Source organism: Tachyglossus aculeatus, chromosome X2 (assembly GCF_015852505.1).
Source record: "Tachyglossus aculeatus isolate mTacAcu1 chromosome X2, mTacAcu1.pri, whole genome shotgun sequence".
NCBI classification, from domain to species: Eukaryota; Metazoa; Chordata; class Mammalia; order Monotremata; family Tachyglossidae; genus Tachyglossus; species Tachyglossus aculeatus.
Genome location: NC_052100.1, coordinates 2,668,690 through 2,692,958, shown reverse-complemented (window position 1 = coordinate 2,692,958; position 24,269 = coordinate 2,668,690). Strand labels below are relative to the sequence as shown.

Genomic DNA, 24,269 nt, shown 5'->3' with positions numbered 1-24,269 from the left:
GGGACTCAATCAATCAATCGTATTTATTGAGCGCTTACTGTGTGCAGAGCACTGTACTAAGCGCTTGGGAAGTACAAGTTGGCAACATATAGAGACAGTCCCTACCCAACAGTGGGCCATATGGGGCCCAGTGGCCCCGGGCAGGGGGTGAGGAGAGGGAGAGTCAGTCTGTCAGTCGGATTTATTGAGTGTTGACTGTGTGCGTGGCATTGTACTAAGAGCTTGGGGGAGGACAACAGAACAGACGCATTCCCTGCCCACAGTGAGTTTAGTCTAGAGCTCCCGGCTGCAAAGGCAAGACCACAAAATCCGTCCCGCTGTCCCCTTCTGACCGGTGGGCGAGCCGGGGGAGACTGCCTTTAGGAGCTCATGGAGGGAGCTGGTCGGGCTAGGGGATGGGGTGCAAGCCCCCTCCTCGTTCGCTGGCTCCTTCAAAGCCCAAGCAGGGGCTGAGGGAGAGGGAAAGGCCTGGCCTAATGGATGGAACCTGGGCCTGAGAATCAGAAGGACCTGGATTCTAATTGCCGCTCTGTCGCTTGCCTGCTGTGTGACCCTGGGCAAGTCACTTCACTTCTCTGTGCCTCAGCACCCTCATCTGTAAAATGATTAAGACTGTGAGCCCCATGTGGGGCAGGGACCGTGTCCAACCTGATTAGGTTGCATCTACCCCAGCGCTTAGAACAGTGCTTGACACATAGTAAGGGCTTAAGAAATACCAAAATTATTATCATTATATGTGATGGGGCCTGGCCGTGAGTGCGGCATTTCAGTAGGTCTTTAGGAGCCCTGCAGCTCTGAAGCCCAGGTGTGGGATAGAGCCCCGGGGATCTAGGCAGTGCTCAGTCTTTTCTGGGTTGAGGGCTCAGTCTTTTCTGGGTTGAGGGCTGCTGGAGGCAGGGGCAGGGGCGGCAATAACTGCCTCCAGCTAGTTGGGAGTGGAAACCTGCCTTCTGCTCCCTGGTTGCTTCAGTGCCCTGCCCTTGGCCTGAAAAAACTAGCAAATTCCACCCCCTTGAGCCTCAGTCTCCTCTCCCGCTTCCCAGTCCAGCTCCAGGGTCCACTGGGATTCTCTCCCGTTTCCCCCCCACCCAGTAATTCCCTAGTTCAGAGGAGGAGGAAAGGCAGTCGGGAGCCTGGTGGAGCAGCAAGGAAAGTAGTAGTAGTACATGGTTTTTAAGTGCATACGATGAGCCAGGCCCTTTACTAAGAGCCGGGGTAGATCCAATCATCATCATCAATCGTATTTATTTATTTATTTATTTTTTTAATGGCATTTATTAAGCGCTTACTATGTGCAAAGCACTGTTCTAAGCACTGGGAAGGATACAAGGTGATCAGGTTGTCCCTCATGGGGCTCACAGTCTTAATCCCCATTTTACAGATGAGGTAACTGAGGCACAGAGAAGTTAAGTGACTTGCCCAAAGTCACACAGCTGACAGTTGGCAGAGCCGGGATTTGAACCCATGACCTCTGACTCCAAAGCCCATGCCTTTTCCTACTGAGCCACGCTGCTTCTCAATTTATTATTATTAAATTTATCTATTGAGCGCTTACTGTGTGCAGAGCACTGTACTAAGCGCTTGGGAAGTACAAGCTGGCAACATCTAGAGACAGTCCCTACCCAGCAGTGGGCTCACAGTCTAAAAGCTTGGCCAATCTAATCAGCTTGGACACTGTCCATGGCCCATGTGGGGCTCACAGGTTAAAACCCCCATTTTGCAGGTGAGGGAACTGAGGCCCAGAGATGTGAAGTGACTTTCCCAAGGTCACACAGCAGGTAAGTGGAGAAGCAGGGATTAGCCTCTCCCAGTGGCGCTCCCAGCACGTGCAGGCCTCTGGGCAGGGAATTGTGGTCCCTGCTCTTCCTGCCTGGGCCCAACCTCTGGGAGATGGCAACATTCTTAGCTCGGGGAGCCCGAGGCGGAACGGGCACCACAAGGTGACGGGCAGAGCCACCTGTCGAGACCGGATCTGGGCGGCTTTCCGCCGCCACCCCTTTCCTCCGGCCAGGGCCGGGCCTCTATTGACAGTGACAGCCCAGGCCCCTCCCCTGCTGCGTCCTTGGACCTACCACGCCGGCGGCCTGGCCTGCCTGCCCTTGGAAGGGAATCCAGGGCCCAGGACGAGGGCCGAGGCCGTGGCAGGGCTTGGGAAGAGAGCGGGGGAGGGAGGGGTGTGTCCCTGGCCGCAACCCACAATTCCCAGGGAAGGCCGAGGCGACCGGTTCCCGTCGCTTCCCGTGGGCCCCAGGGAGCCGACGAAGCCCCTCGGAGGTCCGGGCGGCCCCGAGGGCTTCCTGAGGCAAAGGTCCAGGCCTGTTTCCGGCCCGTCCGTGGCCCCTTCGGGCCATACCGGGCCAGCGGCCCCCCGAAACCGCCCTAAGGACGGGGGGGGGGCGGGGGGCGGGGGGGGAGATGCACCCTGACCAGTGTCCCTGTCTCCTGCCCCGCAGTGTACGTGGTAGAAGAACAGAGGAGGGACAACCTGGACCAGAGCACCTGCCTCACAGCGTGCTGGACGGCGCTCTGCTGCTGCTGCCTCTGGGACATGCTCACCTGACGGCGTCCAGGGCCCCCCCCCCAGCCCCCGCAGGGCCCACCCCACTCTCTTTCTCGACTGTAATAACTGGCCAGCTCCGCGCGGCCCTAGCCCCGATGTACCCGAATCCTAGATTTGTGGTGGTTCCCACGGTTTCACTTAGCGTCACGGGCCTTCCTTTCGGGTTCCCTCTCAGCCGCCTCCCGCTGGACTCCCACCACGGGCTCAGTGACTCTCTTCCTCCTTTGCGTTTGTCTGGGGCTGAGAACTGGGGTGTGACACGCGTATTTATCACAATGGCAAAATATGCAATAACTCAAGCCAATGAATGATTTTCTTTGCTCGCTCCCCCCCCCCCCCCACACTTCAATAAATTGGTCCAAAAACCCACGTGTCTGTGTATGTCTATACCAGCAAGCACGTGTGTGTCTGTGTAAGACTGTACACCAGCAAGTGTGTCTGTGGAAGACCAAGAGAACAGCAAATGGGGGTGTTTGTGTAAAACTGTAGACCAGCAAGTGTGTGTCTTTAAAACCTCAGACCAGCCAAACCAGGCACCAGGTAGACGCCTGGGCCCATCTTGGCATGAATTGGACCGGGGGTCGGCGGGTAAGGAGGGCTTTGCTTACCCTACCCTGGTCCAGGCACTTGTCATATCCTTCTGAAGACTCTGTATTAGCCGCCTCATGAATTTCCTTGCCCCCAGCCCTCCCCTCCCCAGTCCTTATTTCCCTCTGTTGCCTCTCTCTCAATAATACATCATTCTGCTCAGGTCTTCCCAATCCTCAACGGCCTCCAATGCTGCCCATTCCTCTTCCCATCAAGCAGACACGGTCTGGAGAAGCAGAAGACCATCTGGAGAAGCAGCGTGGCTCACTGGAAAGAGCCCGGGCTGGGGAGCCAGAGGTCACGGGTTCTAATCCCGGCCCCGCCACTTGCCAGCTGGGTGACTCTGGGCCAGTTACTTCACTTCTCTGTGCCTCAGTTATCTCATCTGTCAAATGGGGATGAAGACTGTGAGCCCCCCGTGGGACAACCTGTTCACCTTGTAACCTCCCCAGCGCTTAGAACAGTGCTTTGCACAGAGTAAGGTGCTTGCCTGTAGTTACCTGGTTGTGTGGGAGGCTGTTAGGAATACCAGCATTATCGGCCAGTCCTGAAAAAAGGGGTGATTGAGTGGCGAGCCCCCTGAAGGAATTCCTTCCCTCCCTGGGCAAGCACCTGGTCTCTCCAGTCCAGGACGCCCCCTGGTGGCTCCTGAGCTGTAGATAACACCACCGGCCAGCGACAAACAGCCCTCCTTCCTGCTAGTGCTTTATTGTCTCCGGCCAAGGCCTGCTCTCAGGGGGTCTGCAAATGTCTCAGTTCCCTTCAAAGCCCTACTGAGAGCTCACCTCCTCCAGGAGGCCTTCCCAGACTGAGCCCCCTCCTTCCTCTCCCCCTCCCCCCGCCCTACCTCCTTCCCCTCCCCACAGCACCTGTATAGATGTTTGTACAGATTCATTACTCTATTTTACTTGTACATATTTACTATTCTATTTATTTTATTTTGTTAATATGTTTTGTTTTTCTCCCCTTTCTAGACTGTGAGCCCGTTGGTGAGTAGGGACCGTCTCTATATGTTGCCAACTTGTACCGCCCAAGCGCTTAGTACAGCGCTCTGCACACAGTAAGCGCTCAATAAATACGATTGACTGAATGAATGAATGTTTGGAAAGCATCGCTGTGGCAATGACACCTGTGGCTTCTTCCTCTCCCTTCTGCCCTGCCCAGTTAAGAGCACCCTCAGGCCCCAGAAAAAGTCTTCCCCTTTGGAAGCAGCAGAAAGGCAGGCAGGCAGGGCGGGGTTGTGAGGGACCCTGCCTTGCTTCCAGTAAGCCTAAGAAGTGACTTGGACTTCCCAAGCGCTGTTTATTGGCACCTAGTAAGCGCTCAATAAATATGATTTATATAAATCCTGTATATATGTGCACGTTTGTACATATTTATTACTCTATTTTACTTGTACATATCTATTCTATTTTATTTTGTTAATATGTTTGGTTTCGTTCCCTGTCTCCCCCTTCTAGACTGTGAGCCCACTGTTGGGTAGGGACCGTCTCTAGATGTTGCCAACTTGGACTTCCCAAGCGCTTAGTACAGTGCTCTGCACACAGTAAGCGCTCAATAAATACGATTGATTGACTGATCCGGTCCCTAGTCTCCGCCTCACCGCCAGCTCTGAGAGAGGAAGCCACCCTCCCCTGAGCCTGTGCCAGAGGGACACCTGCGGCCTGGCTCCCCCAGCCCCAGTGTTGGCTGGATTAAGACTGTGAGCCCCACGTGGGACAACCTGATCGCCTTGTAACCTCCCCAGCGCTTAGAACAGTGCTTTGCACATAGTAAGCGCTTAATAAATGCCATCATTATTATTATTATTATCAAGAGCCAGTTTCCCAGGCCCCTGGAGCCACACTCACAAGACGATGGAAACTGGGAAAGCCCAGGGCCTCGAGTCAGAGGACCTGTATTCTAATCCCGGCCCCGCCACTTCACAATAATAATAACAATTATAGTAGTGATAAGTATGGTTTACGTTAAGCGCCTTCTACGTGCAAGGCACTGTACTCTGCCACTTTCCTGCTGTGTGAACTTGGGCAAGTCACTTTATTTTTCTGGGCCTCGGGTTGGAAAACAGGGATTCAGGACCTGTCCTCCCTCCTGCTCAGACCGTGGGACAGGACCTGCTTCCAACCTAATTATCTTGTATCTACCCCGGCGGTTCCTAGAGTGCTTAACACAATACGCGACAGTGCCCAGCGCTTAGAACAGTGCTTTGCACATAGTAAGCACTTAATAAATGCCATTATTATTATTATTATTATTATTATTATTATCAAGAGCCAGTTTCCCAGGCCCCTGGAGCCACGCTCACAAGACGATGGAAACTGGGAAAGCCCAGGGCCTCGAGTCAGAGGACCTGTATCCTAATCCCGGCCCCGCCACTTCACAATAATAATAACAATTTATAGTAGTAATAACTATGGTTTACATTAAGCGCCTTCTATGTGCAAGGCACTGTACTCTGCCACTTTCCTGCTGTGTGAACTTGGGCAAGTCACTTTATTTCTCTGGGCCTCGGGTTCCCTCAACTGGAAAACAGGGATTCAGGACCTGTCCTCCTTCCTGCTCAGACTGTGGGCCCCATGTGGGACAGGACCTGCTTCCAACCTGATTATCTTATATCTACCCCGGCAGTTCCTAGAGTGCTTAACACAATACGCGACAGTGCCCAGCGCTTAGAACAGTGCTTTGCACATAGTAAGTGCTTAATAAATGCCATCATTATTATTATTATTATTATCAAGAGCCAGTTTCCCAGGCCCCTGGAGCCACACCCACATGACAATGGAAACTGGAAAAGCCCAGGGCCTCGAGTCAGGGGACCTGTATTCTAATCCCGGCCCCGCCACTTCACAATAATAATAACAATTTATAGTAGTAATAACTATGGTTTACGTTAAGCGCCTTCTATGTGCAAGGCATTGTACTCTGCCACTTTCCTGCTGTGTGAACTTGGGCAAGTCACTTTATTTCTCTGGGCCTCGGGTTCCCTCAGCTGGAAAACAGGGATTCAGGACCTGTCCTCCCTCCTGCTCAGACCGTGGGACAGGACCTGCTTCCAACCTGATTATCTTGTATCTACCCCGGCGGTTCCTGGAGTGCTTAACACAATACGCGACAGTGCCCAGCGCTTAGAACAGTGCTTTGCACATAGTAAGCGCTTAATAAATGCCATTATTATTATTATTATTATTATTATCAAGAGCCAGTTTCCCAGGCCCCTGGAGCCACACTCACAAGACGATGGAAACTGGGAAAGCCCAGGGCCTCGAGTCAGAGGACCTGTATCCTAATCCCGGCCCTGCCACTTCACAATAATAATACCAATTATAGTAGTGATAACTATGGTTTACGTTAAGCGCCTTCTATGTGCAAGGCACTTTCCTGCTGTGTGAACTTGGGCAAGTCACTTTATTTCTCTGGGCCTCGGGTTCCCTCAACTGGAAAACAGGGATTCAGGACCCGTCCTCCCTCCTGCTCAGACCGTGGGACAGGACCTGCTTCCAACCTGATTATCTTGTATCTACCCCGGCGGTTCCTAGAGTGCTTAACACAATACGCGACAGTGCCCAGCGCTTGGAACAGTGCTTTGCACATAGTAAGCGCTTAATAAATGTCATTATTATTAATAAATACCACGCAAAACTGGGCAGAGTGGGGTGCAGATCTCAACATCGGCCACAAGGTGGCAGCAAAGCCTGATTAATCAATCAATCAAATCAAATTAACCGGGCAGTGCCTTAGTTTCCCCCCCAGCCACGACTCACCTGAGAAGAGGAGCTGCTCTGTGGATCCGCATTTCCTCTCCAACCTTTCCCCCTCTTCTCCCACTTCCTGCTAGGAGAAAGGCCCGGGACGCTGGTGGAAGTGGAGAGTGGGCTCCAGTTTCTGGAAACCCTGTCCCAAGCCCTACTTAATAATATTCATTCATTCATTCAATCATCATCATCATCATCAATCGTATGTATTGAGCGCTTACTGTGTGCAGAGCACTGTACTAAGCGCTTGGGAAGTCCAAGTTGGCAACATCTAGAGACGGTCCCTACCCAGCAGTGGGCTCAGTCTAGAAGGGGGAGACAGAAAACAAAACATATTAACAAAACAAAATAGAGTATGTACAAATAAAATAAATAGAGTAATAAATCCGTACAAACATATATACATATATACAGGTGCTGTGGGGAGGGGGCTCAGTCTGGGATTCCCAAAGAAAAACCCACAAACTGCCTACAAAACAACGCACTGTACTCTAACATCTAACAATTCCACTGCCTACAAATTATTACTCGCAAACTTTATCATCGTCATCATCAATCGTATTTATTGAGCGCTTACTGTGTGCAGAGCACTGTACTAAGCGCTTGGGATGTACAAATTGGCAACACATAGAGACAGTCCCTACCCAACAGTGGGCTCACAGTCTAAAAGGGGGAGATATGGGCTACTTTGCCCCACCACTCAGCGCTTAGAACAGTGCTTTGCACATAGTAAGCGCTTAATAAATACCATTATTATTATTACTTGACAACTTTTTAGTCTTTTGGGTTCTCCCGCACCCCCTCAAGTTCTCCTTTAACAGGAGAGTACCAGATGCAGTACAAGTGAGACTTGCAGCTTAAACTGTATGGGAATCACAGCATCTCTGACAAAGGACCAAGAGAAATGGGCTGGGAGGTGTTTCCGTAGCTGTTAAGAGGACAAACTAATATCTAAGTTTTTGGTTTGTTTTTTTTTTTTTGGGGGGGTGGTTTATGTTGTTTAACTCTGTCTCTAAATTAGCATATGTCAGTGCTCCAGTTCATTCCTTCACTCATTCATATTTGTTAAGCGCTTACCATGTGCCAAGCACTGTACTAAGCACTGGAGTAGATCCAAGGTAATCAGGCTGTCCCAGGCCAGCCTCACAGTCTTAATCCCCATTTTACATATGAGGTAACTGGGGCTCAGAGAAGAGCCCACTGTTGGGTGGGGACCGTCTCTATATGTTGCCAACTTGTGCTTAGTACAGTGCTCTGCACACAGTAAGTGCTCAATAAATACGATTGATTGATTGATTGTCCCAGCCCTACTTAATAATAATGATATTTGTTAAGTGCTTACTATGTGCCAAGCACTGTACTAAGCACTGGAGTAGATCCAAGGTAATCTGTCCCACGGCGGGCTCACAGTCTTAATCCCCATTTTACATATGAGGTAACTGGGGCTCAGAGAAGAGCCCGCTGTTGGGTAGGGACTGTCTCTATATATTGCCAACTCCCCACAGCACCTGTATATATGTATATATGGTTGCACATATTTATTACTCTATTTATTTATTTATTTTACTTGTACATATCTATCCTATTTATTTTATTTTGTTGGTATGTTTGGTTTTGTTCTCTGTCTCCCCCTTTTAGACTGTGAGCCCACTGTTGGGTAGGGACTGTCTCTATGTGTTGCCAATTTGTACTTCCCAAGCACTTAGTACAGTGCTCTGCACATAGTAAGCGCTCAATACGATTGATGATGATGATGATGAACTTGTACTTCCCAAGCGCTTAGTACAGTGCTCTGCACACAGTAAGCGCTCAATAAATACGATTGATTGATTGTCCCAGCCCTACTTAATAATAATGATATTTGTTAAGTGCTTACTATGTGCCAAGCACTGTACTAAGCACTGGAGTAGATCCAAGGTAACCAGGTTGTCCCACGGCGGGCTCACAGTCTTAATCCCCATTTTACATATGAGGTAACTGGGGCTCAGAGAAGAGCCCACTGTTGGGTGGGGACCGTCTCTATATGTTGCCAACTTGTACTTCCCAAGCGCTTAGTACAGTGCTCTGCACACGGTAAGTGCTCAATAAATACGATTGATTGATTGATTGAAGTGACTTGCCCAAAGTCACACAGCTGACAAGTGGCGGGGCCAGGATTAGAACCCCTGGCTCCCAAGCCCGTGCTCTTTCCATGAGCCACGCTGCTTCTCCAACCGCTTTGGGCCTCCTCATCTGTAAAATTTTACTTGTACGTATTTATTCTATTTATTTGATTTTGTTAATATGTTTTGTTGTCTGTCTCCCCCTTCTAGACTGTGAGCCCGCTGTTGGGTAGGGAGTGTCTCTAGATGTTGCCAACATGTACTTCCCAAGCGCTTAGTACAGTGCTCTGCACACAGTAAGCGCTCAATAGATACGATTGAATGAATGAAAATGGGAGTGAGGTACCCGTTCTCCTCCCACCCCACCTGGGAATGTCTCTGATCCGATTATTTTGCACTTACCCCAGGACTTAGCAGAACGCTTTCAATCGGTGTTTTACAGACAGCTTACTGTGTGCACGGTACTGTACTGAGTGATTTGGGGGATTACAAAACAATAATGTCAGTAGATGCGATCCCTGTATTTATAACCTAGTGGTACAAAGTAAGCACTTCTTAAATATCATAAACTAAACATTTATGGAGAGACTTCCAGGTGGTTCTGCCCGTCCCTGGCCCCCTTACAGAGACCTCCCCCCACCTCACCTTCTCCAGAGGCGCTCAGGCAGTAGACTGGGTCCCAGAGAAGTTCCGAGAAGAGGCTTTGGGGAGTTAGTCCAGAGCCCCTTAGCCTAGCGGCAATAATAATAATAATAATAATAATAATAATAATAATAATAATAATAATAATGGCATTTATTAAGCGCTTACTATGTGCAAAGCCCTGTTCTAAGCGCTGGGGAGGTTACAGGGTGATCACGTTATCCCACGTGAGGCTCACAGTCTCCATCCCCATTTTACAGATGAGGTAACTGAGGCCCAGAGAAGTGAAGTGACTTGCCCAAAGTCACCCAGCTGACAAGTGGCGGAGTCGGGATTTGTGCTTGGAAGAGTGGGAGTGGGGATGGGGCGTGAAAAAGTTACCAAGGGCCGAAGCCTTGCGTTCTTCCGCTTGCCGTGGGTTGACCTTGCCCGACCCCCTCACCCTCGGCCAGTCTGCTGGGCAGCCAGGATGAAACGTCGCTCTCACCGCCCGTCCCGACGGGCACGGTTCTGGGGGCCAGCTGGAGATGGATAAGGCTAGGCCATCAACTGCCCAGCTCCCTTGCAGTCGGAGAACTCGAAAGGGGAGGTTCTCAGGTCCCCCACTGGCTGGATCGTCCAGTCCCCCCCAGCCCAGGCCGGTGCCCCCCTGCTGCCTCTGACCCACCTTGGGGAGGGCTACCATCTGCAGAAACCACCGACCCCTCTGGGGTAATGCCCTTCTTCCAGCCCCTCTGCAGCCCCGAGGGGCCCCCTCCCCCTGCTGTGACTGCTGGAGGAATGCTTGGAAGTAGGACCAGCTGAGGGCACCTACCGTGGCTTGGGAGTGGCCAGGAGTGGGTGGCACACAGGATGCCAGCCCCTGGCCGGAGCTCTCTCCTGTCCCCAGAGAGCACTGGCCCGGCCCGAGGCCCTTCATCCCAGGCGTGCCTGGGTGCGTCCCACCAGTTGTCTGGGCCCTGATGTCCGTCTGGCAGCCCGATGACAAGCCAGGGGGACCCACCCTGGCCAACGCAGCCTCCCTTCCTCGGCCCTGTTGCGTGGCGACCGTGTCATCTTGAGGGTATTGCTGGGCCAGATCAGAGACCACCACCGCCCTCCCCGCCAGCCCTAAAAGCTCGTTTTCTTATAGCGGAAGTCTTCCTGAATAGGGTTGGGGGGTGAGGGGTTGGAGTGACCTCCAGGCCGGCTGAAATGCGCCCACCCGCAGGGCGTGTACCGGGCATGCTTGCAGCCGAACTGCAGTGACCGGCTCCGAGCCCGAGTGGCCGTGTTCTGACTTAACCCCCATCTCTTGGTGGGCTCTCACCGCTGCCTGGCTGGCAAAAATCAAAATGGGGTCAGTGGCCAATGGGCTGAAACAATTCCCCATACTAATAATGTTGGTATTTGTTAAGCGCTTCCTATGTTCAAAGCACTGTTCTAAGCGCTGGGGTAGATACGAGGTAATCAGGTTGTCCCACGAGGGGCTCACAGTCTCCATCCCCATTTTACAGATGAGGGAACTGAGGCCCAGAAAAGTGAAGTGACTTGCCCAAAGTCACACCGCTGATAAGGATTAGAACCCACGACCTCTGACTCCAAAGCCCGGGCTCTTTCCACTGAGCCACGCTGCTTCTCCAACCCTGGCTTGGGGCGTTTGGGCTCCTGTCCCGTTGGCCATACCTAGATTCTATGTTAATGTCTGTTTCCCCCTGTAGACTATAAGCTCGTTGTGGGCAGGGAATGTGGCTGTTATATTGTACTCTCCCCAGCACTAAGTACAGTGCTCTGCACACGATAACCGCTCAAGAAATACAACTGAATGACTGGAGACAAGAGTGCCCTGCAATCAGGTTGGCGTTTTCTTGCTACTGATGTATTAACCCATTTACGATTTAGGGCTACTCTTCAGTATAGCAAATCTGTAATCCCTACTGGACTGTAATAATAGCAGTAATGATTACGGTATTTGTTAAGTGCTTACCAGGTGCCAGGCACTAAGCGCTGGGGTGGATACAAGCAAATCGGGTTAGACACACATAGCGCTCAGTCTCAATCCCCATTTCACAGATGAGGTAAGTGAGACCCAAGGTCACGGGGCAGACAAGTGACGGAGCCGGGATTAGAACTTTCAGGCCCGTGGTCTATCCACTAGGCCATGCTCCTTCTTTAAGATCTAGGGGTGGGGATTATATTTTATACCCACGCACCCGGAGTAGAGCTCGGTGCAAGGTAGCTCGCCAGAGAGTACTCTGCGCAAGCTCAGTGCCCGGGACAGTGCTCTGCTCAAACCAAGTGCCCCGGGGCAGCATTTTGTTCACAGCAGTTGCTCAGTCCATCCTGGGCACACACGAAGAGGCCATGGGTGGGCAGGTGGGGAGGGAGGGAAAAGGAAGGCCCAAACAGGAGGGGAGAGAGGGAGAATAGAGGGCAGGGGCTCAGAGTTTGGGTGGGGGCCCGTGAGTCCTCAAGAAGATATGAGCCCTCGGGGAAAGTTGGGAGGAGAGCCGGGGGAAGACCCAGGCTGGTTGGGGGTCGGGAGAGAAGCTGGGGCTGGCCTGCGGGAATACCGGTGCCAAGGAAGCCGCCCACCTCACCCTCGCCCCCAGCTCCGAGTCCCCCCTCACCCTGGGGCAGTGACGGTGAGGAAAAAGCAGATTTAGCAGAATGGGATGGGCACCTTTTATTAGCACCCCCGAAGTAGTAACAGTTGAGCTTTTAGGTCCAGGGCTCCCTCCTCCCTTTCCCCCATCCACAGCAGGCCCAGCTGCAAGGCCGGGAGTCACTCAGCAGGGCCCGGAACGTACACCGAAATGTCCAAAGTGGCGAGCGAGGGCTACCCCGGGGGGTGAAGGTGAGCGGGACACCGCTTCGCCCCCCTCCCTCCACCCCGCCGTGGCCCGGTGCCCTGAACACGCAGCTAGAGGTGGGGGCTGCCAGAGCCCCCCACGGGGAAGCCCGGAGGCGGCTAGCTTCCGCGGCTGGTCCCGCCCGCCTGCCCGGTGCCTGCCGCCCCTCCGGGCCAGCCCAGCCGGCGGCAGGGGGGTGGACTGGGGGGGCCGGGGGTGGGGAGGGGGCCGGCTGACCTCCGCCTACTGGGCCCTCCGAGCCAGCAGCATCTCCCGGATGTTGTCCTCGGCGTCCTTCACGCTTCGCTCCAGGTACGACTTCCTCTGCTGGAAGGGAGAGGCAAATCAATCAATCAATCAATCAATCGTATTTATTGAGCGCTTACTATGTGCAGAGCACTGTACTAAGCGCTTGGGAAGTACAAATTGGCAACACATAGAGACAGTCCCTACCCAACAGTGGGCTCACAGTCTAAAAGGGGGAGACAGAGAACAAAACCACACATACCAATAAAATAAAATAAATAGGATAGAAATGTACAAGTAAAATAAATAAATAAATAGAGTAATAAATATGTGCAACCATATATACATATATACAGGTATATATACAGGCAAAGCCAAGGCCGTGAGGAGTTGGGGCCAGGGAAAGGCTGCCCGGGAAGTGGGGAGGTCTGAGGGGTGAAAGGGAGCGGGAGCAGCTCCTATTTATTTTATTTTGTTAGTATGTTTGCTTTTGTCTCCCCCTTTTAGACTGTGAGCCCACTGCTGGGTAGGGACTGTCTCGATATGTTGCCAATTTGTACTTCCCAAGCGCTTAGCACACAGTAAGCGCTCAATAAATACGATTGATGATGATGATGATGATGACTAAGGCCTCCACCGCCCCGCAATTCCCCAGAAAGACTCCAGCAAACGTCTCCCGGCCCTCAACCGTTCGATGGTACCGAGCTCTTACTGTGTGTGGAACACTGTGCTAAGCGCTTGGGAAAGGACGCTACGCTAGAGTTGGCGGGCGCGATCCCTACCTACCGTCGAGGGGAAGCACTCACTCCACAAAGTCCCGGGACGGCTTGCCTGGCCTGACCTGACCCGCCCAGCGCCGGCTCCCAGCCGGCCGGGGAGGGATTTTTCAGTGGTCTAGACCGCTTTAATGACCGCCAAGGGCCCCGTGACCTGGCCAACCCGTCCAGGGAGGGGAGGCTCGTGGACCCCGGTCACCCCGTCGGTACCGGAAGCCAACGGGAGCTATTTGGAGGCCAGACGGCTGGCTTCTCCCCAGAGGGAAGCGGATTCGAAAACCAAACGTCTCGATGCTCTGAGGCTGCAGCAGACAGACCAGGGGCAGGAAATTCCTGGACGGAACTTCTTACCCACAGCAGACTGTCTCCTCTCCGAGGATTTCCAGGGTCTGGGCCAGACGCCGGTGGGAACGTAGCCCGGGATCGATTCTGCCCACGATGGGCGGTGGGGAGGGGGGCGAGCCCCGTCTGGGCATTTGAAAGCATGGTATCTATTGGCCCACGGTTCTCCGGGACAGCGACCCGTGTGCGAGCGAGCTGATGACCTTTCTCAACCCAACAGCCCCCTCCCTGCCGGGAACCCCTCTCTCACCCCTCCGTTCTTCTCTTTGGCTAGGTTTGAATCACCCAGTGACAGTCACCAGGACCCAGCTCCAGCCCAGCACCCCTGTCCCACCCCCTCTCCAACCCCAGCCCCCCAACACAAAGGACAACAGCATCTAATGGCACACTCTCCCAAATCCGCCGTACACATGGGTCAAGCCTTCCCCTTCCGTTTTCCACACACTGCCTCCTGGGCAACCCCTGCCCCAATATAATAATCCTAGTGGCATTTATTAAGTGCTTACTATGTACAAAGCACTGTTCTAAGCACTAGGGAGGTTACAAGGTGATCAGGTTGTCCCACAGGGGGCTCACAGTCTTAATCTCCATTTTACAGATGAGGTAACTGAGGCGCAGAGAAGTTAAGTGACTTGCCCAAAGTCACACAGCTGACAATTGGCAGAGCCGGGGTTTGAACCCATGACCTCCGACTCCAAAGCCCGTGCTCTTTCCACTGAGCCACACTGCAATATCCATCCCCGGCAACATTTCTGTCGGTTTCTCTCCACAGCGCCCTGGGTCCACGTCTCCCACCTCCCAATCCGGGGCTCCCCCGACTTGCCCTGCTGCTCCACGAGCCCAAATGAGACACTGAAAACGGTTGGGGACCCAGCCCGGACCACTGCCCACGGTCTGGCACCGGGTAGACCTGAGCAGAGATGATGGGCAAGCTGGGGCCCCGTTCCCCAATCACCTAAAAATCCACTCTCTCGCCGTCGGGCACCGGTGGAGTGGCCCAGAGAACACGTCCCAACCGTAGCATACGACGCTGCCCCTCTTCCGTGCATCGCTCCCCAACCACACGCCCTCCTCCCCTGGCCCACGGCATGCGCAAACAGGCCTGTCCGTATAAACCCTGTCGATCCCGTCCACTCCATGTTGAGAGGCTCCCTCCCCACACGGGCTCTGGGGCACAGATGGTGTCGTCACCGGTGCCCACGCAGCAACCTCGGGGCCCGAGTGGCACCGAGCCCTCCTCGGGCACCGTTGGACCAGCCCGTTTGTTGTCGCTGTTGCTAGGGAATTTCACCTAACTACGCGGCACTTCTGAACGTCGGACAAGCCTCTGAGTGCGGTTATCGGGCTGAGAGGGAAATTAAACTTCCTCTGTGAGCCGGGCGTAGATAAACAACAACCTGTAGACTTTGCTTCTGAGTAAGGAGGAATAGGGGCCCTGGCGACTCCTGACACATCGCTGAGGAATCTACGTCCGGGGTGGCGCGCAGAGACGGGAGCAGCAGCCCAGCCGGCCACGCTGCCTCGTGGGCCCCGGGTGCTTCTGGAACACTTCGCCAGACGAGTCACTTAACCGCCCTCTGTCTCAGCTTTCCCCATCTGTAAAATGGGGACTCTGCCCCAGTTCCCTCTCAGTGTGAGTCCCATGTGAGGCAGGGACTGTTCAATCTGATTACCTCGCATCTCCCCAAGTGCTTAGCCCAGTTCTTGGCATATGGTTAAGTGCTTACCAAATGCCATATTTATTATTAGAGGTAGACCAGGAGAGGAGGAAGAGTGAATGCTGCCCGTGGCTCTGCTCACAGGGCTGCCCTGTAAAACAGTACAGTGCCGGGCATTAGCCCAGCTCAAAGCAAGTGGGAGACTGGTTTCTGGGGGAAATTTAGGGCATGGCATCCTTCTCTTTGGTCATTAGCAAAGGCCATTCAGTGCCACACGGGCCACTAACACAGACCACAGACCCCCCCCCCCCCCCCACACACACAGGGTGAGGGAGGGCTGACTTCAGTCACCTGGATGTCTTTCGCCTCTCTTCCCTGCACCCAGCAGGGCCACCAGTAAGGGCTCAGTAAACACACGATAAATCGATCGACTGATTTCCTGACTTTCCTGGCTGTGAGTACCTCCCACGACAGCGGAAGCGATAGAGTTGGGGGCTGTGACGTATGTGGGACCCAGAAACTCCTAAACAAGAGGCCCACCCCTTCCCTGACGAACCCCAAAGGAAAACCATGGCAGAACCCACGCTGAATCCAGCAGGATCGACAGTTCCACATTTTGAGTCACAGGTCCCTTTTGGGGGGAGGCTGGGGAGCGGCTGAAGCGGAGGGGAGGGACGGCCTTCCTGAAAGGTTGGGGGCTGCTTTTCCGCTGACCCCTGTGGGAAGGAGAACTAGCGCTGCAGTCCTTGCCGGGGAACACGCCGGGTGCGTGGGGGTCAGGGGGCCTTGCTTCCAGCATCTTGCTATTGGGATTATTATTATTACTACACCATGCTGCTTACTATATGCAGATCACTGTACTAAGCGCTTGGGAGAGTAGTATATAACAACAGACACGTTCCCTTCCCACAACCAGCTTACAGTTGAGAGGTGGGGAGACAGACATCAATATAAATAAATAAATTATAGATCTGTACGTAAGTGGTTTGGGGATTGTGGGAAGAAGAGCAAAGGGAGTAAGTCAGTGCATCACAGAAGGGAGTGGGAGAAGAGGAAAGGGGGGCTTAGTCAGGGCAGGCCTCTTGGAGGAGATGTGTCTTATTTGAAGATAGGGAGAATAATTGTCTGTCAGACTTGAGGGAGGGCGTTCCAGGCCGCAGAAGGATGCCAAGCGCGTGGGACAGTGCTCTGCACAAAGTAAGCGCTCAGCAAACATCACCGACTGATGCGGGACAACCACGTGTTCTGGAAGGGCCGAGTATATCCCGGAAGGGTGCCTGGGCGTTGCCAGATGCCTCCAACCCGGGGCTCATCGGCAGTGAGAGCTCTGTGCCCTGTCCCCTGGTTGCCGGGTTCCCCACACCACAGCTCCCGCCGTTCTGGAAGGTTTTCATTATAAAGCAGGCCACATCCACCCCAACTGTCCATCATCACCTCCACAAAACTTCCAAGACCCCGCACTTCTGTACCCAAACCCAAGGAGAACCGCCTCCCAAGGCCTGTGCAATGGCCCCGGGGCCTCGCTGTCACCCCTTCCCAGTTAGCCCACGCACACCCAGCCCCCTCCCGCTCTGGGCTCGCTTGTGTCATTCGAGGGCACTCGGTTCCGAGGAGAGGTGGCTGCCCCGTTTCCCGGTGGCTCAACTCGGGTGTTGGGAAGACCTCACCGGAGCCGCTCAGGCATGTCCGCAAACCCTCCATATCACGCCCGGTGACCGGAGAAAAGCCTCCACTCAGATCCTGCTCTCAAACTCCGGGGAGAATTCCGAACACGCAGACCACAGGCCTGGCCTGATTTGCAGAGCTATCTATGTGATGCTTTATCAGGCCAGGAGGGAAGAAATCCTTCCTCCCCCCAAAAACGACCTACAATCCATACAACATCCAGAATCCTTGTGCAGGAAAGAGGGAGAGTGACCCAGCCCCAGAGGATTCTGAGAGCGGGACCCGAGCTCAGGGCTGCACTCGGAGTATCACGGGAAAATCCCTCTCCTATGAGCCTTCCCCTTCTGGCTTGCCGGAGGAAGCTTTCCGGTCCCCCTGGATTCTTGGCTAGACCACTGCTCTGCCACCGGGTCGGCCTTTGCGGGGAGGGCCTGGGGGACCTCACCCCGACATGAAACACCGAGGCGTCTCCCGCGGGGGCTCGATGTGAGCCGGAGGAAAATGGGCATTCTTCACGCCGTGACTCATCGGCCGGCGTTTCCTTTTTCCAAGAGCCAGCCTGCAGGGGGCTGGTATTTCATTCTCACGACCGGAATCCTCTCGTGGAGGAAGAGGTTGGAATCCCTAAAACCTTTCTGCTATGACACAATCTCTTAAATAGAAACCCCTGATGTAACCCGTCTTGTGACAGCGTCGCCACGGACCCTTTCCTTCTCTTGCTAGGACTTCTGTCTCTCTCTAAAGTTACCGCTACCCCGGTTTTGCCTTGCTTGGATGGTGTAGGGAGCACCCGGCAGGCCAGAGGGGCCAGAGAGACCAATGGAGAGGTGGAAGTGGGTGCCTGGGCCCATGCCCTCCCCTCCAACCTATCCTATTTGCCTCAGCCTCCTACGGCTTGACTCTCTGGGGTGGTGACAGACCCCACCCCCTCCAAACTGGGATGCTCCCCCTCAGTGAAAGGACCTGGTTTTTCTCAGCAGCAAAGGCTAACCAGTTGCTCTTTGCCCCGGAAGATATCAAAATCAAGAGCTCAAGAAAGGTCTCCGATTCCTTCCTTCCTTTGGCATAAGCGGCGGTAAAATACCCGAACTTAGCCCACCGTGAGCCGGGAAGGCCTGGGTGGGCCTGCTGACCATGCTGGGAACATTTAAGCATATCTCTGGTGTCCAAGTGACAGCTCTGAGGGCAAGATTGTCCTGTGCCCATTTGTCGCTCATTAGAGGGCAGGGGGCAACCTAAGGAAGAAACATGCCCTAGTAGAAAGAGCCAAAGTGGGGATCAGTGGGTTTACATTCTCATCCCAACTCTGCCCCTGGCTTGCTGGGTGACCAGAGGCGAGTTCCTTAGCCTCTCTTAGCCCCAAAGTCTGTAAAACGGGGACAAGACCCCTCCCTCCCTCAGGCTGTGAGCCTGGAAATGGGGCAGGGATGGTGTCTGATATGATTATTATGATTATATGCTTATGATTATAAGCCCGTCCCAGTGCTTGAGTGCTTCACAGTAACCACTTGATGAAGACCATAACTAACTAGAAGCCGCACTTTGCTGCAGAAAGGGACAACTGCTGAGCCAGGGACCTGATGCAGACTAGCCTTAGTACAGACTAGGACTTAGACTATAAGCTTTCTGTGGGCAGGAGACTCTTGATATGCTGTACTCTCCCAAGCTCTTAGGATAGTGCTCACTAAATGACACTGATTGATTGAGAGTGGAAAAGGGGCTGCCACAGGGTTGGGTTTGAGTAAGTGGAGAGGGAGAGGATGAGAAGGTGGTGGGAAATGGGAACTGAATCCTAGCTAGTTTGGCTCAAGGCTCTGCAATGGTTGCAGAGGGCTGACCACAGTCTGAATCTGATGAGGAGGAGCAGCAGCAGCAGGGTGCCCAGGAGGAGCCCAGTGGAGGGCAAAATCTGACCCGGCCACAGAAGGCCTTACCCTGCTGAAGTCAAAGGCAGAGGGAGGAACTCACTTCCAACTGCTTCTGTCAAGTACCCAACGAGCCATGAAACACTCTTTGGGGGGCTTCCAGCTCCCCCCCGCCCCCCATAAACCCCAGCAATCTGGTAACATCAGTGGCAACATCATGACACAGGGGATGAGAGAAAGTCCGGGAGGGGAAAACCCTGACGAGGATGGAAACTGCCTTTCCTTTGATCATAAAGCTCTCCTGTTGCCGAGGAAACCTGGGGCTGTGATCAATCAATCCATCAGTCATATTTACGGAGCACTTGGGAGGGTACAATATAACAAAGGTAGACGTGTTCCCTGCCTACAATAAGCTTACAGCCTAGAGGGGGAGACAGACAATACCATAAATGAGAGAGAGAGAGAGAGAGAGAGAGAGAGAGGAGAGGAGAGAGAGAGAGGAGAGCTGTTTTCTGGCTGCTGGTCTTGTAGGCCCATGATGTCAAAGCATACCCTGGGGCCACCCACCAAGCAGTGGGTGTGAGCAGGACTCCTCAAAGTCGAGCCATTCCTCATCCCTTGTCCCGACCGGAGGAGAGGGAGAGGCTGAAAGCTGCAAATCCAATTTTCCACCAGGAGACGGCAGCCAGGCTGCTCGACCGACGTCACTCCTGCCACCTCCATCCCGCTCTGGGTCCCTGACGTCTGAGCCACATCTACTTACCTGCTCTGAAGCCCCCACACCGGCCACAGTGGAGGCAGGGAGGAGGGCAGCGAGAGGAGCCCGGGGGGCTTGTCCTGCTACCTGTGTTCCTTCCCCCTGTGGGAGCCGACCCTTGGACATTTCCCTCCCTGCCTACCGAGCCCTCCGGGACTTGGTCTGGGGAAAACCCCACTCAGGGCCTAACTTCCACTTCCTGCAGCAAGCTGGCCCTTGGGCGACTACAAAGGGGCTGAAATGCTACCCTTCCGAGATACGGGAAGGCTTTCAAAGTCCTACATACATACCTACACACTCTCTCTCTCTCTCTCTCCATCATCATCATCATCAATCGTATTTATTGAGCGCTTACTGTGTGCAGAGCACTGTACTAAGCGCTTGGGAAGGACAAGTTGGCAACATCCAGAGACGGTCCCTACCCAACAGCGGGCTCACAGTCTAAAAGGGGGAGACAGAGAACAAAACCAAACATACTAACAAAATAAAATAAATAGAATAGATATGTACAAGTAAAATAAATAAATAAATAAATAAATAGAGTAATAAATATGTACTCCACACCCACACCCCAAGCCAGCCCCCACAATCAATCAATCATATTTATTGAGCGCTTACTATGTGCAGAGCACTGTACTAAGCGCTTGGGAAGTACAAATTGGCAACACATAGAGACAGTCCCTACCCAACAGTGGGCTCACAGTCTAAAAGGGGGAGACAGAGACAGAACCAAACATACCAACAAAATAAAATAAATAGGATAGAAATGTACAAGTAAGATAAATAAATAAATAAATAGCCCACAGGGCTCCAGGAACACCTGGCGCTGGGGGAACCCACCGGGCTTACCCAGCACGTGAGGTGCAGACCGTGCTGCCCGTGGGCCGCACTGGGCTGCCCATCTGGTGGCGAGGCTGGGCAGGGAACACCCGGGGCACCACCACAAATATCCGCACGCTGCTAGGAGCCCAGTGAGTCACTCCTTCTGCTTCTTTGGCTTGAAAGTTCCCGCCCGGGCAGGGCTGAGTCTTTCTGCCACTTCAGGTTGGGAGAAAGTATCTACCTAGAATGTTGAGAGAAAGGATTCGCTCTTCTAGAGAACAACAGCAAATTAGGTGCCAGGACTACCCTTGCTTCCCTTGTCTCTGGCCCTGGGGTGATTCTGCACTGGCAAACTCCTCCTAGATTTCAAGAGCGTGTGTGTCGTCCCTCCCCACCCCCAACCACACAACCTGGCAGTCTGAGCCCCTTCCCCACCCCGCAGCTAGCCAGCCAGCAATCAAGAAGGAATCAAGAATCCTTGAGAAGCGCTGTGGCTCAACGGAAAGAGCCCGGGTTTTGGAGTCAGAGGTCATGGGTTCAAATCCCGGCTCTGCCAAACTGTTGGCTGTGTGACTTTGGGCAAGTCACTTAACTTTCTCTGGGCCTCAGTTACCTCATCTGTAAAGTGGGGATTGAGACTCTGAGCCCCCCCGTGGGACCAACCTGATCACCTTGTAACCTCCCCAGCGCTTAGAACATCATCATCAATCGTATTTATTGAGCGCTTACTATGTGCAGAGCACTGTACTAGAACAGTGCTTTGCACATAGTAAGCGCTTAATAAATGCCATTAAAAAAAAATTCATGATCTCAGCTCGATTGCATGAGTGACTGACTGACTGTGGGGGGGCCCCCATCCTTATAATCTTGCTTTCTCTGGGCTTCTGCTCTTTCCTTTTTCCCCCCAAATATCCTCCCCAGCCGAGAATGTGAGCCTCTGTGAGGAGCACAGGCTGAGACTCAATTGAATTCAGCTGGTTTACATTCACCCCAGATTTTTTTTTTTTTACAGTACCTGTTAAGTGCTTACTATGTGCCGGGCACTGTGCTAAGTGCTGGAGTTGACACAAGCTAATCAGGTTGTACCACAGTCCCTGTTCCACATGGGACTCACAGTCTTAATCCCCATTTTACAGATGAGGTAACTGAGGCACAGGGAAGTTAAGCGACTTGTCCACCAGGAGACAAGTAGCAGAGCAGGGATTAGAACCCAGCTTTATTAGTTTTCGACCTGTAACAGGTGCTGGATAAAATTCCATTACTACTACTAAAATAACTTCTACTACTAAAACTACCACTGCTACTCCCCGATAGTCTTGGAATTTGTCTTTGCCCTACGGGCACAAGTCATGGAAAGGGGCAAGACATCCAAATTAACTTTGTTTGGAGACTAGTTTGGCCTGTAGGCATGGTGCAGAGGGTGTGGAGGGAGTGCCCGGAGGAGGCCCGGGCAACACCTTGCATTCCTGAAAGCGGAGGTGGCACTGACTCAACCCCGGGGGTCCAGATGGCAGGCGGGGTATGGTGGCATGGGTGGCTGCTCTCCAAACCCATTCGTCTCCTGGCAAGCCTGCAAGAGATGCTACCCGTTGCCAACCGCCCCCTCCCCCCGGCCCCGCTCCCAGGGGTGCCACCTGCACAATGTAGGGGGGGTGGGTGGCGAGGAATCTATGATGAAAGCAAACAAGCAGCTTTCTCCTAAGGGTGCAGATCGGGCCTCAATCCTGACGGCGGCAAGGTGGAATTCTAGATCCTTTTTGGCAAACCGCCATCCAGAGAACTCCGGCCTTGCCGGAATAACATTGTTCTGATGGGTGAAGAAGGCACTGGAGTAAGATCAGCAGGGCCTTTGAAGGGTGGTAGAGTCAACAAAATCTTCAAGCAGAGGCACTGAACCCCAGCAGGTGAAGGGGCGTCTGAAACTCCGAGTTTCTCGATTGGGCCAAGGTCTCTACAGTTATAAAAAAGGAAGATCCGGTTACGCTCCCCTTACTCTCCCCGGAAAACCATAAAAGGGCCAGGGGTGGAAATGCCAAACAAAGCAAGAGCTCAGAGGGCTCTGCCTTGGCCGGGTGAGTCACTGGCCCCTCACCTCGCCGGGGGCTCGGGGCAGGTCAGCACAGGGGCAGATTCTCAATCTATCGTCTTGGGAGCCATTCCGGTCCAACCTAAATCTCCCAATCCCTCTCCCACTCTCTCTCTCTCCCTCCCTCTCACCTGCCCCAGGGTAGGAAGTTACCACAAACACACACACACACACACACGCACGCACACCCGAGCCTCAAGTTAGAAAGCTTACAGAAAACTTCCTCCCCGTCGCCCCACCCCTCCGCTCTGCTTTGGAGTTGTGAATGGGAAGAGGGAGAAAGAGAAAAAGAGAGAGAAAAAAGAAAAGGGTGGAAAGGAGAGGGAGAGGGTAGGAGAGGTCACATTTTTCCTGCTCCTCCAAAGCTCCCTGAAGGGCCGTGCAGCCCCTGGGTTCTGGTCGGGAAGAGGGGGGCATTGCATGCTGTGGGTGGGGTGGGGGAAGGACAGAGGAAGGGCCCGGTTCTGCATAGGCCCCCGGGCATGGTGCGGAGGGCCTGGAGAACATGGACGGGGGCAGAAGCAGCTGCCCCCTTGCCCTGGGCCCCCACATTGTATGTTTTGTACATATTTATTACTCTATTTATTTATTTATTTATTTTACTTGTACCTTCCTATACATACTTGTACATATCTATTCTATTTATTTTATTTTGTTGGTATGTTTGGTTTTGTTCTCCGTCTCCCCCTTTTAGACTGTGAGCCCACTGTTGGGTAGGGACTGTCTCTAGATGTTGCCAATTTGTACTTCCCAAGCGCTTAGTACAGTGCTCTGCACATAGTAAGCGCTCAATAAATACGATTGATGATGATGATGATGATGGCCCCGGTCCCAAGCGCCCCAGGTTACCATGAAAACGGGGCAAACAGAGAGGAAGGGGGTCAGGATTCTAGTCATTCTAATCTATGGAGCTGTGATATACCACCAATTAAAGCTGAAGCAATAAAGGACATCCTTGGCACCGTTCCTTTGGCAAATAAAACACAATTAGGCGGTGGGGGGGGTTTCTCTTTCCTTTGGTTTCACGACCCTGGGAGCCACTCGGGGTTGAAATCACTCACGAACCGCTTCACCTCTAGACTGTGAGCTCATTGTGGGCAGGGAGCGTGTCCACGGACTTTGATGTACTGTCCTCTCCCCAAGCGTTTAGTCCAGCGCTCTGCACACAGCGAGGGCTCAGTAAATATCGTTGATTGAGACACGATCGAGCCGCAAGGCGAACGGGGCTGACTATCCAGGCATGGAGCTCCTGGGCCCCAGCTGCTGGGAGCACTGGCTTCCTCGTGCTCCTGGGTGACCTTTGGAGAAAGTGAGCGCGGTGCTGACTGGACGTGGGGGATCCGGGGTCTCGTCCCTACTCGTGTGGGTTTTTTAAATTTTTTTCTCCCCTGGTTTTTGTTAAGCACTTACTATGTGCCGGGCCCTCTATTAAGCACAGGAGTAGATACAAAGTAACCAAGTTGGACAGAGTCCCTGCCCCACATGGAGCTCACAGTCTTAACCCCCATTTTACATATGAGGAAACTGAGGCACATAGAAGTTTTTTTATGGTATTTGTTAAGTGCTAAATTTGTGCC

At 53.2% G+C, this 24,269-nt stretch overlaps 2 protein-coding genes across 3 annotated transcripts in view; one reads left to right on the top strand and one right to left on the bottom strand.

Annotated features, from left to right (window-relative positions):
• The window catches only part of CYSTM1 (cysteine rich transmembrane module containing 1), a 48,487-nt gene extending 45,571 nt beyond the window's left edge, over positions 1-2,916 (top strand). The window contains exon 3 of the mRNA XM_038770595.1: positions 2,454-2,916. Coding sequence (XP_038626523.1) covers positions 2,454-2,560 — 107 coding nt within the window. The 3' untranslated portion in view covers positions 2,561-2,916. The remainder of the gene's footprint in view (positions 1-2,453) is intronic.
• The window catches only part of PFDN1 (prefoldin subunit 1), an 80,121-nt gene that overhangs the window by 10,966 nt on the left and 44,886 nt on the right, over positions 1-24,269 (bottom strand). Inside the window, exon 4 of one of the 2 annotated variants that reach the window (XM_038770594.1) lies at positions 12,713-12,802. In XM_038770594.1, coding sequence (XP_038626522.1) covers positions 12,719-12,802 — 84 coding nt within the window. In that variant the 3' untranslated portion in view covers positions 12,713-12,718. Of the gene's footprint in view, positions 1-12,674; positions 12,803-24,269 lie in introns of those variants that run through there. The other variant, XM_038770593.1, reaches the window with a different exon arrangement.